The following is a 14,004-nucleotide window of genomic DNA, read 5'->3' as shown; positions in this document are numbered from 1 at the left end:
AAAATCATAAGGGGTGGAAAAAGACAAATTCTTGAAAAGAAACACTTACCTGTAGTCTGCCCGGGGGCCTCTGAACTACTAAGCGCAAAATCCCAGCCATAAGTGCAGTGACTGCTCTCTTTAGAGGCTGTGGGAAGTAGGAAGCAGACCCATGAGTCAACTATGTCCTGGAAATGAACAGGTTTTCCCTTCTCTAGTATTAAAAAACTAAGCAGCAAATTAATTGTAAACTTAAGTTTAACAGTAAACCATATTGGTTATTTTAGTACAATAAGGGCATGAATTAATTTATACGTATTTTATTCAACCACAGGTAGTAATTGTACACATAAACCACATCCCATTTTCACCAAATGAGTCAGACCTAGACTGATTCCACAAAACTACTATCATTTTAAAGTGTCTTCTTCAACAATGAAGGCAGATAAAGAATACTTTGCCACAGAATCACAGAAAATTAAAGAGCCTGAAGGGACTGAAGAAATCTCAACTCCTATTAGAACTGACTGCCCATATCCTTACTTTATGAATGAGGATCATGAATTCCAGAAAGTTCAATGATTTATCCAAGGGCATTCAGTTATCAATAAAGTATGTGGTCTGGAATCCCATTCTCCTAATTTCTAGGCGAGTGCATTTTCACTAAACCATAACACCTTTCTGTTAAAAAGTGGAATTTGTTTTATTTGTTTTTTTTTTTAACTATTTTCAATGCACACACATTGCTTCTATAACCTAAAAAGGTCATATTTATTTAATCAGACACAAAACAACTGTAGCCTACTATACTGACTTATACTGAAAGCAGAAAGATTAAGTTTATGAACTACATGTATATGTCCGACAGGTTACTTAATTTGTGCGTTACAATTTTTCCCCCAGAAAAGAAGAAATGCAAATGAGTTATTCTACAAAGCACCTAAAACAGCACATGGCATGTGGGAAGCCCTCAATAAATGGTAGTTTTTATTATTATTAAATTATTGCAAAGCTAGTAAGAATACTCTTAAAAGTATTCTTAAAAGCAGTCCTCAACCTTTTTGGCACTGGGCCAGTTTCATGGAAGACAATTTTTCCATGGATAGGGAGAGGTGGCAGGGAAGGTTTCAGGATGAAACTGTTCACCTCAGATCATCAGGCATTAGATTCTCCTAAGGAGCATGCAACCTAGGTCCACTGCATGCACAGTTCACAACAGCGTTCACACTCCTATGAGAATCTAATGCTGGACTGCTCTGACAGGAGGCGGAGCTCAGGTGGTAATGCTCACTCAACCGCAGCTCACCTCCTGCTGTGCTACCTGGTTCCTAGCTGGCCAGCAAATGGTCTGGGTCTGAGGCCTGGGATTTGGAGCCTTCTGCTCTAACACACTAAAATAGGTTAAGTGTTGTAATTCAGTGTCCCGCAGATTCTAGTTCATTCAAGTTCTGCAAGTCTTTCCTGTGATGTGGATAAAGCAATGGAACTGTGAGTATCAATGCAAGACGTCTCCTGAAAAGAGCCAGACCTCAGAAATATTCCTCAGCAACTGAACCTATCTAATGCTAAATTATGTTACCAGACTTCCTCGTATCAAGGTTAGGTATTAATCCAACATATTTAGCTTCACACTTTATAAAAAATCTTTCTGATCACTTAGATCTCAACAAAATCCTAACTGGACTTCTGCTTCCATTCCAATTCCCCTAATATCTTTTTTGTATATCAGCAATAAATCATCTCATTAAATCTTAGATCATATCGCTCTGCTCAAAAATCTTCCAGAGAGCCAGGATTCTCACTGTCGAAGTGGGAAGTTACATATAAGCAAGAGCGGAAGGCTACAATGATCCTTACATACCTTATAATGTTTAGCTTAATAGAGCTATTGAGGGATTAGAAATAATAATAGATAGGCATACACACATGGGTTAGCTCTGTCAGCTGAGAGGACTTACAGCAATAGCACTCAGTGGCAATGAGCATGCCCGGTGCCCAGATCTTGGCTGCAGTCTTTAATAAAAGGAACCAGTGCTCCTTTGAGAAATGGCTGATTATGTCTGGAGCACTTTGTAATGCCAGAAAGGAACTACTGGAAAAAACATAATGAAGGGGTATGTCAAAGGGACACTGGAGTCAATTGTAGCCAAAGCTGGAACAATTTCAGCAACAAAATAAGTTACAAAGTATTACTGGCTTAGAACCCAAACCAAAATAAATAAATAAACAACCCTAAGTTCATACTAATATAAATAAGTGAATAAGTTAATGAGAAAGAACAAATATCCCATTCAGAAGAATTCCAAATAATTTATGTAGATACTCTCTACTCAAGGAGGTGGAGCAAAACTATTCATTCCTTACGTGTGGGCTACGCTTAATGACTTGCTCCCAAAGAGTACAGGACAGAAAAGGGGAAAAATAACATTAGAGAAAGCTGACAAAGACTTTCTCAGCCAAGTGATTAAGGTTAATTAATATCAACACTGGCCGGGCACGGTGGCTCAAGCCTGTAATCCCAGCACTTTGGGAGGCCGAGATGGGCGGATCACGAGGTCAGGAGATCGAGACCATCCTGGCTAACACGGTGAAATCCCGTCTCTACTAAAAAAAATAGAAAAGCTAGCCGGGCGAGGTGGCGGGCGTCTGTAGTCCCAGCTACTCGGGAGGCTGAGGCAGGAGAATGGCGTAAACCCGGGAGGCGGAGCTTGCAGTGAGCTGAGATCTGGCCACTGCACTCCAGCCCGGGCGACAGAGCGAGACTCCGTCGCAAAAAAAAAAAAAAATCAACACTGATAAAAGCCAAATTGATGGCAGGCACCTTTGGTATGAAGGAATGAGAAGGGCCCTTTATCTCTATGGTCGTCCCTCCAAAAACTCATAACCCTACTCTAACAGAAAAACATCAGAGTCCAATTGAGGGACACCATACAAAATACCTGACCAGTATCTTCCCAAATACCTAACTGCCTCAAAACTGTCAATGACATCAAAAACAAGGAAAGTCTGAGAAACTGTCACAGTTAAGAGGAGCCTAAGGAAGAAGTCATGACCATTAAATGTAATGTGGTATCCTGGAATAGTAAAAGGACATTTGGCAAAAACTAAGTAAATCTAAATAAAGTATGGACTTTAATAACATATCTATATTGGTTCATCAATTGTACACAGGTATACCAAACATGTAAGGGGAAACAGCGTAGCATATATAGGAAGTCTGTACCATCTTCACAACTTCTTTGAAAATCTAAAACTATTCAAAAATAAAGTTTATGAAAAAATTAAAACCTCCAATGCTTGTCCATTTCGATCACAGTGAAAACCAAATTCTTTTTTTTTTTTGAGACGGAGTCTTGCTTTGTAGCCCAGGCTGCAGTGCAGTGGCCCAATTTTGGCTCACTGTAACCTCTGCCTCCTGGGTTCAACGGATTCTCCTGCCTCGGCCTGCTGAGTAGCTGGGATTACAGGTACGCGCCACCACCTCGGGCTAATTTTTGTATTTTTAGTGGACATGGGTTTCGCCATGTTGGCTAGGCTGGTCTTGAAATCCTGACCTCAGGTGATTCGCCCGCCTGGCCTCCCAAAGTGCTGGGGTTACAAGCGTGGGCCACCACGCCCGGCTCTATTTCTTAATCCTCACCCTCATGTCTTTGTAGTACACCACTGCCAACCTTCCCCACCTCCAGGACTCAATCTCCAATTACCCTCCTGCTCAATCACTAGACATGCTGCCCCCCTTGTTTGATCTAGAACTAGTCAAGTAGGCATGCTCCCTTTGACTATTCCCTCTCCTGGAATGATTCTGATACTTACATGGCTCATTTCCTTATCTTTTTAAATTTTTGGCTCAAATCTCACCTTTTCAATGAGGTCTACCCAGATTACATCATTTGACATTTTCACCCATACCTCAACTGTCAACACTTCCAATTCCTCTCTTTTCTTTCTATTGTGGGTATCTTCTAACGTAACTTAATTATCTGTTAGGTTTGTTGTTTGGTGCATGTCTATTCAATACCATGCTAATTCCATAGGAAAGGGGTTTTTAGATTTTGTTGTTTTGGGTCTGTTATATTCACAGAAGTATCCCAAGCATCTATGTAAAGTGGTATCTGCCATACAGCAGGCACATAATATTTTTTTTTTGCAGAATAACTGAAATTTAAATATTTACAGACTACTGAAGGTGTGATAGTCATAAGTTACAAATTTTAGAGTCTCGCTAAGTTCCTGGTATTGAACTCAGCCTCAAGCAATCCTCAATTTTCCCAGTAATTGGAGCTAGGTGTCACCACGTTTGACTCAAGGAATACGTTTATTTTATTTTATTTTTTTGAGACGGAGTCTCGCTCTGTAGCCCAGGCTGGAGTGCAGTGGCGCCATCTCGGCTCACTGCAAGCTCCGCCTCCCGGGTTCATGCCATTCTCCTGCCTCAGCCTCCCAAGTAGCTGGGACTACAGGCCCCGCCACCACGCCCGGCTAATTTATTGTATTTTTAGTAGAGACGGGGTTTCACCGTGTTAGCCAGGATGGTCTCGATCTCCTGACCTCGGTCCTCCCGCCTCGGCCTCCAAAAGTGCTGAGATTACAGGCAGGAGCCACCTCGCCTGGCAAGGAATACGTTTTAATAAAGTAAAAGTTACTGTCTCCTACTGTAAAACAGGAAAATACCAGGCATCACAGAAGTATGATCCCATTTCTATTTTTTTTAAATGTGAACGTGTCTATTTACAGAAAAATTCTGGAAGGTTGTCAGAAAAGCGTTAATATACGCCTGGGGTATGAAAAAAGGTGTTTTCCTCCCCACACCGACCGATAGTTGTCTTTTACAATGACCATGCATGCAACAGGAACGCTAAAAGCGATTTCTTTTCTAAACCGTCAATGTATATAATTATTAAAGGGAGAAAAACACTTCTGAAATGTAAAACATAGAATCACTCTTGCAGAGATACCAGAGATCTCTGAAGGCTGGAAGCGTGTCTCTTCTCAGAACTCCTAGTGCCTAACAAGCAGTAGGCAGCCCTCATTACCGCCTCCTGGCAAAAGGGCAGAACAAACAGCTTTTGGTAGGTCTCGATCAAAATGGTAACAAATCACAATTTTAATACAATGGCAAATATTCTAACTGCCAACTCTGGCATGTTTGCATTACAAAATGAAGCAATACAAAAACAAAGACAATTTTCTATCTTCATTACAAAAAGAAAAAAAAAAGCAACCCTCATCCCCAATGGCAACCCTAAATTATCAATAAAGCACAGAAAATGCTGCTTGGGTTCCCTTTCCCAAGCTGTCCAGCCTCGGCGGCTCCATTCTTGAGCTCCCGAGTCTGGGCCCAAAAAACCGCGTGGCCCTGGATCCCGCGAATTGGGAAACGGGGGGATCCTGCAGGCCAATGGCCTTAAGCGAGCCAATGTGACGGGATCTGGCGCAGACCCATTTAGGTTGCCGTAACCTGCCAACTCAGAACGCAATAGGGAAAATCAATTAGGATCTGCAGAGTGCTCCCGGATACACCTTGCGAAGAATGCCGCACTCTCGGCCACTAATTCCCCACTCACCAGCACCCGCTAAACGTTCAGCCTGAACTTTTCCACCGAAGGGAAGCAGAACAGAGGAAGAGCTACCAAGTGCTACACTCAAAGCCTGCCGTCGCAGTGAGTGCGACCTGCAAACTAGGGCATTTTTGTTCCGACGAAATCCCTCCCCCTCAGGCAAGTCCCTAGAAAGAGAGCGCAGGCGCCTGGGTGTCACATGACCACTTCCCGGAAGCGCGGCAGGCCGGCTTAACTTCAGCCTGGGTTGAGGTGGAGGAGAATTCCCGGAATTATGGCGAAGTCCGGGCTGGGGCAGGAGCCTCAGAGCACAGCTGCAGCCACTGTGCTCAAGCGGGCGGTAGAACTAGATTCGGAGTCGCGGTATCCGCAGGCTCTGGTGTGTTACCAAGAGGGGATTGATCTGCTCCTGCAGGTTCTGAAAGGTGAGCAATGAGGCAAGGCGGGGAGGACCTGAGGAAAAGGGGCTGGTTCCTGCTGTGTCTGGGGTGAAGTGAATGAGTTAAAAACGATTCTTCCGCACCACGAAGCAGCAGTTAAATACAGAAGGTGGGATATTCTACAGGACAACTGGGCCGCTTTCCTTTAGATCTTAGTAGATTGATGTCATCTAGAAAAGGTGGGGAGGCTACTAGTCTAGATTTTAAAAGACTTAAGAGATAGAACCCAGTGTAATATATAAGCTTTGATAGGACCTGGGTTTGTACGAACTTTGAAAGACATTTTTGGATCTATTAGAAAAGTTTGAATATAGATTGGGTGACATTAAAATTATTTTCTTAGGCAATATGATTTTTTTTCCCGAAAACTATCCTAAATTTTTAGGGATGCAGACCAAAGTGTTTTAGAAAGAGATGCTATGATGTCTTTAGTTAATTTTCCTTAAGCAAATTTTTTTAAAATCGAAGCTCTGAGCAAAATGCTAATTTTAAAATCTAGGTGATGGGTAATAAGGGTGTTTATTATACGATTGTTTTTAATTTTCTGTTTAAACATTTGCATTTAAAGCAAGCCAAAGTAAAATTATGTAGCGGCAGAAGAAGAAAAGTTTTTCTTAAACGGATGAAGTTCGGTGTGAGAAATGCCCAGGGCTGTGGAGGGGACAGTGAGACTTTTCCTATTACTTAGTTATTCAATGTTGAGAAATACCCAAATATTCCTTAACACCCAGCACAACCCTGGCTCACAGCAGACACTCAATATTTATGTATTAAATTGATAAGATCAACTCCTGCTCCCCAACCTATTGACACTCCCAGTCTGGACTAAGCTCCCTCTGTGCTTTCTAGTTTAAGCTTCTTTTAATTAAAGTGTTACTGAAGCTTTGAGGCAGCAGAGGGAAGCCCTTCATAGTTTGGTGCTTTGGTCAAAACTATAAACTCTACCTTGCCTGGGGCATTATCTGATGATAATGATGACAGTGGCAACAGCAATAGGGGTAGCTATCACGTTTCAGTGCTGAGTGCCAGGCATCGCAGAGAACATTAAAAGTATGATCCCGTTTCATCCGTACCAATTGCCTTATCAAGTAGGAGTTGATGGTGTTCTCGCTTTACAGCATAAAAAATATTGTTCGCTTTCAAGTTCTGCCACTAGGAGGTGGTAGAGTCACAGTCAGAGCCCAGGGCCTGTGTATACTGAATCCCAGAAGAGAGATGGTGTACTGTGTTGGTCAGGCGGAACACTGCTCAAGTTTTGGCTGCACCAGGAATCTGAAGCAGGAGAATCACAGTTCTTCTCTAGTGTGCTTCATTGATCCAGTAGAGGTTACATGTAACATGACATAGATGGGTTAAGACCAAAATGCAAATAGCGCTAATACAGGCAATAAGTGCCAGGAGAGAGATATCTATAGATAGGCACAATGAGGATTTCAACAGTTAAAGGTCATGGGAGGGTGGAAAGGTAGAGGTGGAGTTTGACTGGGGCTTTGGAGGAAAAAATTTCAGAAGTCAGAAATTCATCTAAGAGTCTTCAAATTCCTGTGCTGTCTTACCAAATAAGTAGTTTGGTTGAGCACGTGTCTGAAGAGGAAGAGTGAGAAGTAAAGTTTAAAGGTCGATAGGGGCTTCGATCACATTGTGAATGCCTTGACTACCAGGAGATTTTAACTCATTCCACAGGCAAGGAGAAACCATTTAAGGTTTTTACAAAGGAGTAACATAATTGGAGTTGCATTTCAGGGCTTGTCTCTTTCAGGAATGTGCTCTTTTCTCACAGATACTTATTTGCATGGCACACTCTCTCCTATTCCAGGCCTTTACACAAATATCACCTTCTTTGTGAGGCTTTCCCAGACCTCCAGTGTAAAATTATAACCCCATCCCAGCACTCCCTGTCCTCCATTATTTTATTTGATAGCACTTATCTCAGTCTAATATACATGTTTTACCAACTTATTTTTATTGTTCTCTTTCTTCCTGCTTAAACAATAGAGGAGAATTGTGTCTGTTGTATTAACTGCTGTATCCACAGCACTTAGAACAGTGCCTGGCATGTCGTTAGTTCTCAATAAATATTTCTTGAATAAAGGACTGAATATGGCAAGGATGTAAAGTAGATATTAACCTGTAGAGACTGAAGTTAAGCAGACCAATTAAGGAGCTCCTGCTGGAATCAAAATAAGAGGTGAGTATAGCCATTATAGAAAACAGTATGGAGATTCCTCAAAAAATTAAAAAGAGAACTACCATATGATCCATCAATCCCATTACTGGGTATATATCCAAAGGAAATGAAATCATGACATTGAAGAGGTATTTGTACTCCCATGCTTACTGTAGCACTATTCATAATAGCCAAGATAGGGAATCAATCCAAGTGTCTATCAGCAGATGAATAGATAAAGAAAATGTGGTACATATATACAGTGGAGTACTGTTCAGCCATAAAAATTGAAATCCTGTCATTTGTGACATGGACAAAACTTGTAGGAAATTAAGTGAAATTAGCCAGACACAGAAAGACAAATACCACATGATCTCACTCATATGTGGAATCTGAAAAAGTTGATAGAGAAGTTGAGAGTAGAATAGTGGTTACCAGAAGCTGGGAAGGGCAGGGGGTAGGAGGAATGGGGAGAGGTTGGTCAAAGGGTACAAAATTACAGTTAGATGCCAGGCACAGTGGCTCATGCTTATAATCCCAGTACTTTGGGAGGCCGAGGTGGGCAGATCACTTGAGGTCAGGAGTTCGAGACCAGCCTGGCCAACATGGTGAAACCCTGTCTCTCTTAAAAAAAAAAAAAAAAAAATACAGTTAAATAAGAGGAATAAATTCCGGTGTGTTATTACACAATAGGGTGACTATAGTTAATAATGTGTTGTATGTTTCAACATAGCTAGAATGAAGGATTTTCAAGGTTCTTACCACAAAGAAACTAAATATTTGAGATGACACATATGCTAATTACCCTGATTTGATCATTACCTTTACCAAGTGGTCAAAGTTAATATCACCAGTAGTAAGACACATAAACATCACGTACCCACTGAGCAAGGTACATCACTTCTGTGATTTTCTTGCCAAAAAATGCATAAACCAAGTCTAATCATGAGAAAACATCAGACCATCCAAAACGAGAGACATTCTGCAAAAAGAACTGACCAATATTATTCCTAAATGTCAAGGTCATAGAAGGCAGAGGAAGATTAAGGAACTAACACAGATTGGAGGAGACTAAGGACACATAACTAAATGCAATATGGGATCCAGACCAGAAAACACTTTCATTAGTGGAAAAATTGGTGAAATTCAAATAAGGTTTGTAGATGAGTTCATAGGATTGTTTCAGCGTTAATTTCCTAGCTCTGATATTTGTAGTATGGCTTGTAATATGTTAACATTAGGAGAATCCAGGTGAAGGAGGTATCTGTACCATTTTTGCAACTTTTCTGTAAATATAAAATTAACTCAATGTTTTTTAAAATGAGAGATTAAAATGAAATTATTGGCTGGGCACTGTGGCTCACGCCTGTAATCCCAGCACTTTAGGAGGCCGAGGCGGGCGGATCACCTGAGGTCAGGAACCAGGCTGACCAAAACATGGTGAAACCCCATCTCTACTAAAAATACAAAAACTAGACAGGCATGGTGGTGGGTGCTTGTAGTCCCAGCTACTCAGGAGGCTAAGAGGAGAATTGCTTGAACCGGGAGGTGGAGGCTGCAGACAGCCGAGGTCGTGCCACTGCACTGCAGCCTGGGCGACAGAACGAGACTCCGTCTCAAAATAAACAAAAAATGAAATTATTATGGAAAATATAAGCGATGTTGAAAGGAAAGAAGGGAAGGAACAAGAAGTGATTTGTTGACTGATTTGGGAGAATGGGTGCTTGGAGTAAAACTTTATGATCATGTATATTCAAAATAACATTTTGTGGTAGCTGGAAAAATGTGCATTATATAATGGGGAGGTCTAGAAGAGTAGCTGGTTTTGTGGAAGATAAATTTTTTTTTGCTATCTTTTAATTATGCAAAAACTTCAAACTTGTGGGTAATTAGGATAAAATAGTGCTCAGACATAAGTTTGACATGTAATGAGCCACCTTTCATCCCACCAGATTTGGTGTCCCAGAGATGAGACATAGTGTCAAGCGTTCCCACTCCCAAACCAAGCTGCATCACATGCTTTGTGTAAATATGAAGGTCTTGGATGTTCAAGCCAAATTTGAGCTTATCGTGTGTATTTGAGGACTAAGGCAAATCATACTAAAGGATAGGATATTTGTAGAAAACTTGAGAAACTGAAAACAATGCCCAAATTAAATAGAAAAATTGTTTTCATACTTGCTAAGATATATATTTTTAAATTTGTAGGTACCAAAGATAATACTAAGAGATGTAATCTCAGAGAAAAAATTTCCAAATACATGGACAGAGCGGAAAACATAAAGAAGTACTTGGAGCAAGAAAAAGAAGGTAAAGAGGCTGTTTTAGAAAACATATCCATAAACGACTAGATCGTCCATTCACCCAGTGTTTCTGGCTCCTGCCCTTTGGAGCTCTGTGTGGTCTGGACCAATTGTCCCTGGGAGCTTACAGGATTTAATCTGCATTTCCACTCCCATATAGGAGTTGTTCTTAATTGTTTTTTTTTTTTTAGTTGGGGGTGGGAATGTCAGACATCCCTTTGACCTTTGAACATCCGATGAAAGCTATACATCCTGGAGAACGTTACGTGCCATTTTTAAGGGGTTCACAAATCCCTATGAAGCTTATGTGTGGACCCTATGTTAAGAAATACTACAGAGGAATACTGAATGTAAATTGTGTATTTTATTTATATTTCCCTTTATGAAATGACCAAAATCATGAAAGAAGCTAAAGAAATTCCTGGGATTTCCCTCAGATTTTGTTGTGAATCAAAACACCTCAGGAGTTAAGCATTCCTAATGATTAGAGGTCAGGTAGGTATTGTTCCCTATTGATTATTAGTTCCCTGCTCCTAAGCATCCAGTTTACAAATGTCTGTAAATGGCCATATCCACCCTTACCTGAGTGCATACTTGCTGCTTTCTATAGCCAAAGGTACTGCTGCCCTGAAAAGCCAGTGCCCCCAGGCCCCAGCTTTTCTTCCTTTCTATACTTTCTACACCCCTTTCCCCATCTCTTCCTGCTATTCTGTACCAGTACATACCCTGGGGATCCCCCACTGAGCTCCTTTGTTCAGTACGAATAAAATTGTGTTTCCTTCACCCCAATTTGAAATTTAGAATGAAATTTTACTCCAAAACATTGATGAAATATAGTACCTTCAGCATTGTGGTTTTGAGTACATGGCATTAAATTAACCTCTCTGTGGCTATCTTGGCTTAAAAAACGAGGCATAGTTGCCAACATTGTCTCTGTGGAAATATTTGGAACAGAATCCAAACTACTGATTTTTTAAACAAAGTGTAAAGTATAATTTAGGGGCTACCATATAACGTATAATTTAGGGACTAGCATTAGGGGTCTTTTTTTTTTTTCTGAGACGGAGTCTCGCTCTGTCGCCCGGCTGGAGTGCAGTGGCACGACCTTGGCTCATTGCAACCTCTGCCTCCTGGGTTCAAGCAATTCTTCTGTCTCAGCCTCCTGAGTAGCTGAGACTACAGGCACCCGCCACCATGCCTGGCTCATTTTTGTATTTTTAGTAGAATCGAGGTTTTGCCATATTGGTCAGGCTGGTCTCTAACTCCTGACCTGAGGTGATCCTCCCACCTCGGCCTCCCAAAGTGCTGAGTTTACAAGTGTGAGCCACTGCGCCCAGCCAGGGGTTGTATTTTTTAAAACCTTAAAGGTTTCTGATAACTTTTCACTGTTCATTTTGAATTAACAAAAGCAGTAGATCTATCTTATTGATCCTGTGACATCCCAGTCTTTAGCTTGGGTTATTAAGTACTGTAAATTTCTGTTTAAAACTCTACACGTGCCAAGAAAGACTTCGAACTCCATATTATACTGTATTCATGTTTTTTCTTTTTTCTTTTTTTTTCAGGCAGAGTCTTGCTCTGTTGCCTAGGCTGGAGTGCAGTGGTGTGATCTCAGCTCACTGTAACCTCCACCTCCTGTGTTCAAGTGATTCTCCTGCCTCAGCCTCCCAAGTAGTTGGGACTACAGGCGCCTGACATCATGCCTGGCTACTTTTTATATTTTTAGTAGAGGTGGGGTTTCACCATGTTGGCCAGGCTGGTCTCGAACTCCTGACCTCAAATGATCTACCTACCTCGGCTTCCCAAAATGCTGGGGTTATAGGCGTGAGCCACCGCGCCCTGCCCTGCATTCATGTTTAATACTCACTTTAGTTATTAGATTACAAGACATAAAAAGACAAGTCTGAAGAGAAGGACCAGAGAGCCACTGAGTTATAGTATGTGGTGCTACCTATGGTGACAGGAAGTTATTGGATACCTTTATACATACACTACTCCCTTCAACAAACTGCCTGGTCTATAGGATCCGGCTCAAGGACCTGTTCCAGGAAACCTCTGGATTTTCCCCCTTGCCTAGCCTCTGTGAAGGCAGAAATCACTAATGTAATGGTTTGCCTTAAATACGTTTGTGTGCGTAACATCCTGCAATGTGTATGATATTTAGTAGGCATTCAATAAGTATTTGCTGAATGAATACGTGAAAAAAATTAATGTGTATCTGATGCAGATTAATCACTATATATAAAATATAAAATGTTTAAAAAAAATGGTCACTGGTTTTACTCTTGAAGCCTGTGTTTTATAGATGGAAAATATCACAAGCAAATTAAAATAGAAGAGAATGCAACAGGTTTCAGTTATGAGTCACTTTTTCGCGAATATCTTAATGAGACAGTTACAGAAGTTTGGATAGAAGATCCTTATATTAGACATACTCATCAGGTATGTGAACGTACTAAAATATAGTGAAATACTATATTCAATGTACTAAGTTAGTAATAATCCATTCTAATGTCTTTTAGCTGTATAACTTTCTTCGATTTTGTGAGATGCTTATTAAGAGACCATGTAAAGTAAAAACTATTCACCTTCTCACCTCTCTGGATGAAGTAGGTACCTGAAAGCACTTACTCTTTCTTAATTTATTAACTTTATTCAGTTATAAGATGTAGTCCCGTCAAGGAAAACACAGATGCAGTGCTTCAGCTAGATTTATTTCCTTGGGAATTAACTTATTATCTAACAGAATGCATAGCATGTCATGAAAAAATGTTACTGATATTAGGATGCTGATTTTGTATTTGGCCACTTTGCTAAATGCGCTTATTCAAATAGTTTGTTAGTTTAGTCTCTTGGATATTCTAGGAGGCAATCACACTGTCTGCACTATGGACAATTTTGTTGCTTTACCAATTATTGTATCTGGGGGTTGGTAGCATGATGTGGTAGTGGGCATCTCTATCTTGATTTTGACTTAAAATAGGAATGCTTCTAAATAATTATGACTTCTACGATTGATTTCAAAAGAAGTCAGCTCCACCTGGATGACTAAAACTATTCCAAACTACATTTAAGGAGACAGGATGGAGTTATGTTCACATTAGAAAAGAAAATTATTTTGATAAAAACAATTGCTCTTTAAACTACCTCCATTGTTTAGTTGCTTCTTTGAGATAGTAGACATTGAAACGAGTATAGAACATTTCCATCTTAATCCACCTATGATATAGATTGTGTAGCTTAGGGATAGTTTAAGATAACAATAATAACTGAGGCAGATAATCGTTTTTTTGCAATTAACAGGGCACTGAGCAAGTGCAGCAAAGTAGGGGCCTGCAAGAAATAGAAGAGTCACTCAGGAGTCATGGAGTGCTGTTGGAAGTGCAGTACTCTTCTTCAATACATGACCGAGAAATTAGGTTCGTCTACAATAATGTTTTAATTTTTATGCAGTCGATATATACTTAAAAAATTTAAAAAATGTTTTATATAATTGCATATATTTAATATTTATTTATAAATATTTAAAATTCAAAAAAACCTCCATTTAGTCATTT

The 14,004-nt window shown here is 40.4% G+C and overlaps 2 protein-coding genes across 6 annotated transcripts in view; one reads left to right on the top strand and one right to left on the bottom strand.

Moving 5' to 3' along the window:
* The window catches only part of MRPL30 (mitochondrial ribosomal protein L30), a 17,638-nt gene extending 12,004 nt beyond the window's left edge, over positions 1–5,634 (bottom strand). Inside the window, 2 exon segments of the mRNA XM_017861372.1 lie at positions 50–127; positions 5,544–5,634. Of these exon segments, the coding sequence (XP_017716861.1) occupies positions 50–100 (51 nt within the window). The 5' untranslated portion in view covers positions 101–127; positions 5,544–5,634.
* A 5-nt stretch (positions 5,635–5,639) lies between these two features.
* Positions 5,640–14,004, top strand: part of MITD1 (microtubule interacting and trafficking domain containing 1) — a 10,054-nt gene continuing 1,689 nt past the window's right edge. For 2 of the 5 annotated variants that reach the window (XR_001883206.1, XR_001883207.1), the window contains exons 1-6: positions 5,767–5,962; positions 10,353–10,454; positions 10,854–10,942; positions 12,753–12,889; positions 12,970–13,056; positions 13,751–13,866. Coding sequence is in view for 2 of the 5 variants with exons in the window: in XM_017861370.1 (XP_017716859.1) it covers positions 5,812–5,962; positions 10,353–10,454; positions 12,753–12,889; positions 12,970–13,056; positions 13,751–13,866 (593 nt within the window). In the remaining 3 variants the exon portion in view is untranslated. Of the gene's footprint in view, positions 5,963–7,746; positions 8,166–10,352; positions 10,455–10,853; positions 10,943–12,752; positions 12,890–12,969; positions 13,057–13,750; positions 13,867–14,004 lie in introns of those variants that run through there. The other 3 variants (XM_017861370.1, XM_017861369.1, XR_001883208.1) reach the window with 2 other exon arrangements.

This window comes from Rhinopithecus bieti, unplaced genomic scaffold (genome assembly GCF_001698545.2).
Source record: "Rhinopithecus bieti isolate Rb0 unplaced genomic scaffold, ASM169854v2 scaffold_61590, whole genome shotgun sequence".
Classification (NCBI taxonomy): Eukaryota; Metazoa; Chordata; class Mammalia; order Primates; family Cercopithecidae; genus Rhinopithecus; species Rhinopithecus bieti.
Note: the sequence above shows the minus strand (reverse complement) of the source record. Positions and strands in the feature narration are given on the sequence as shown.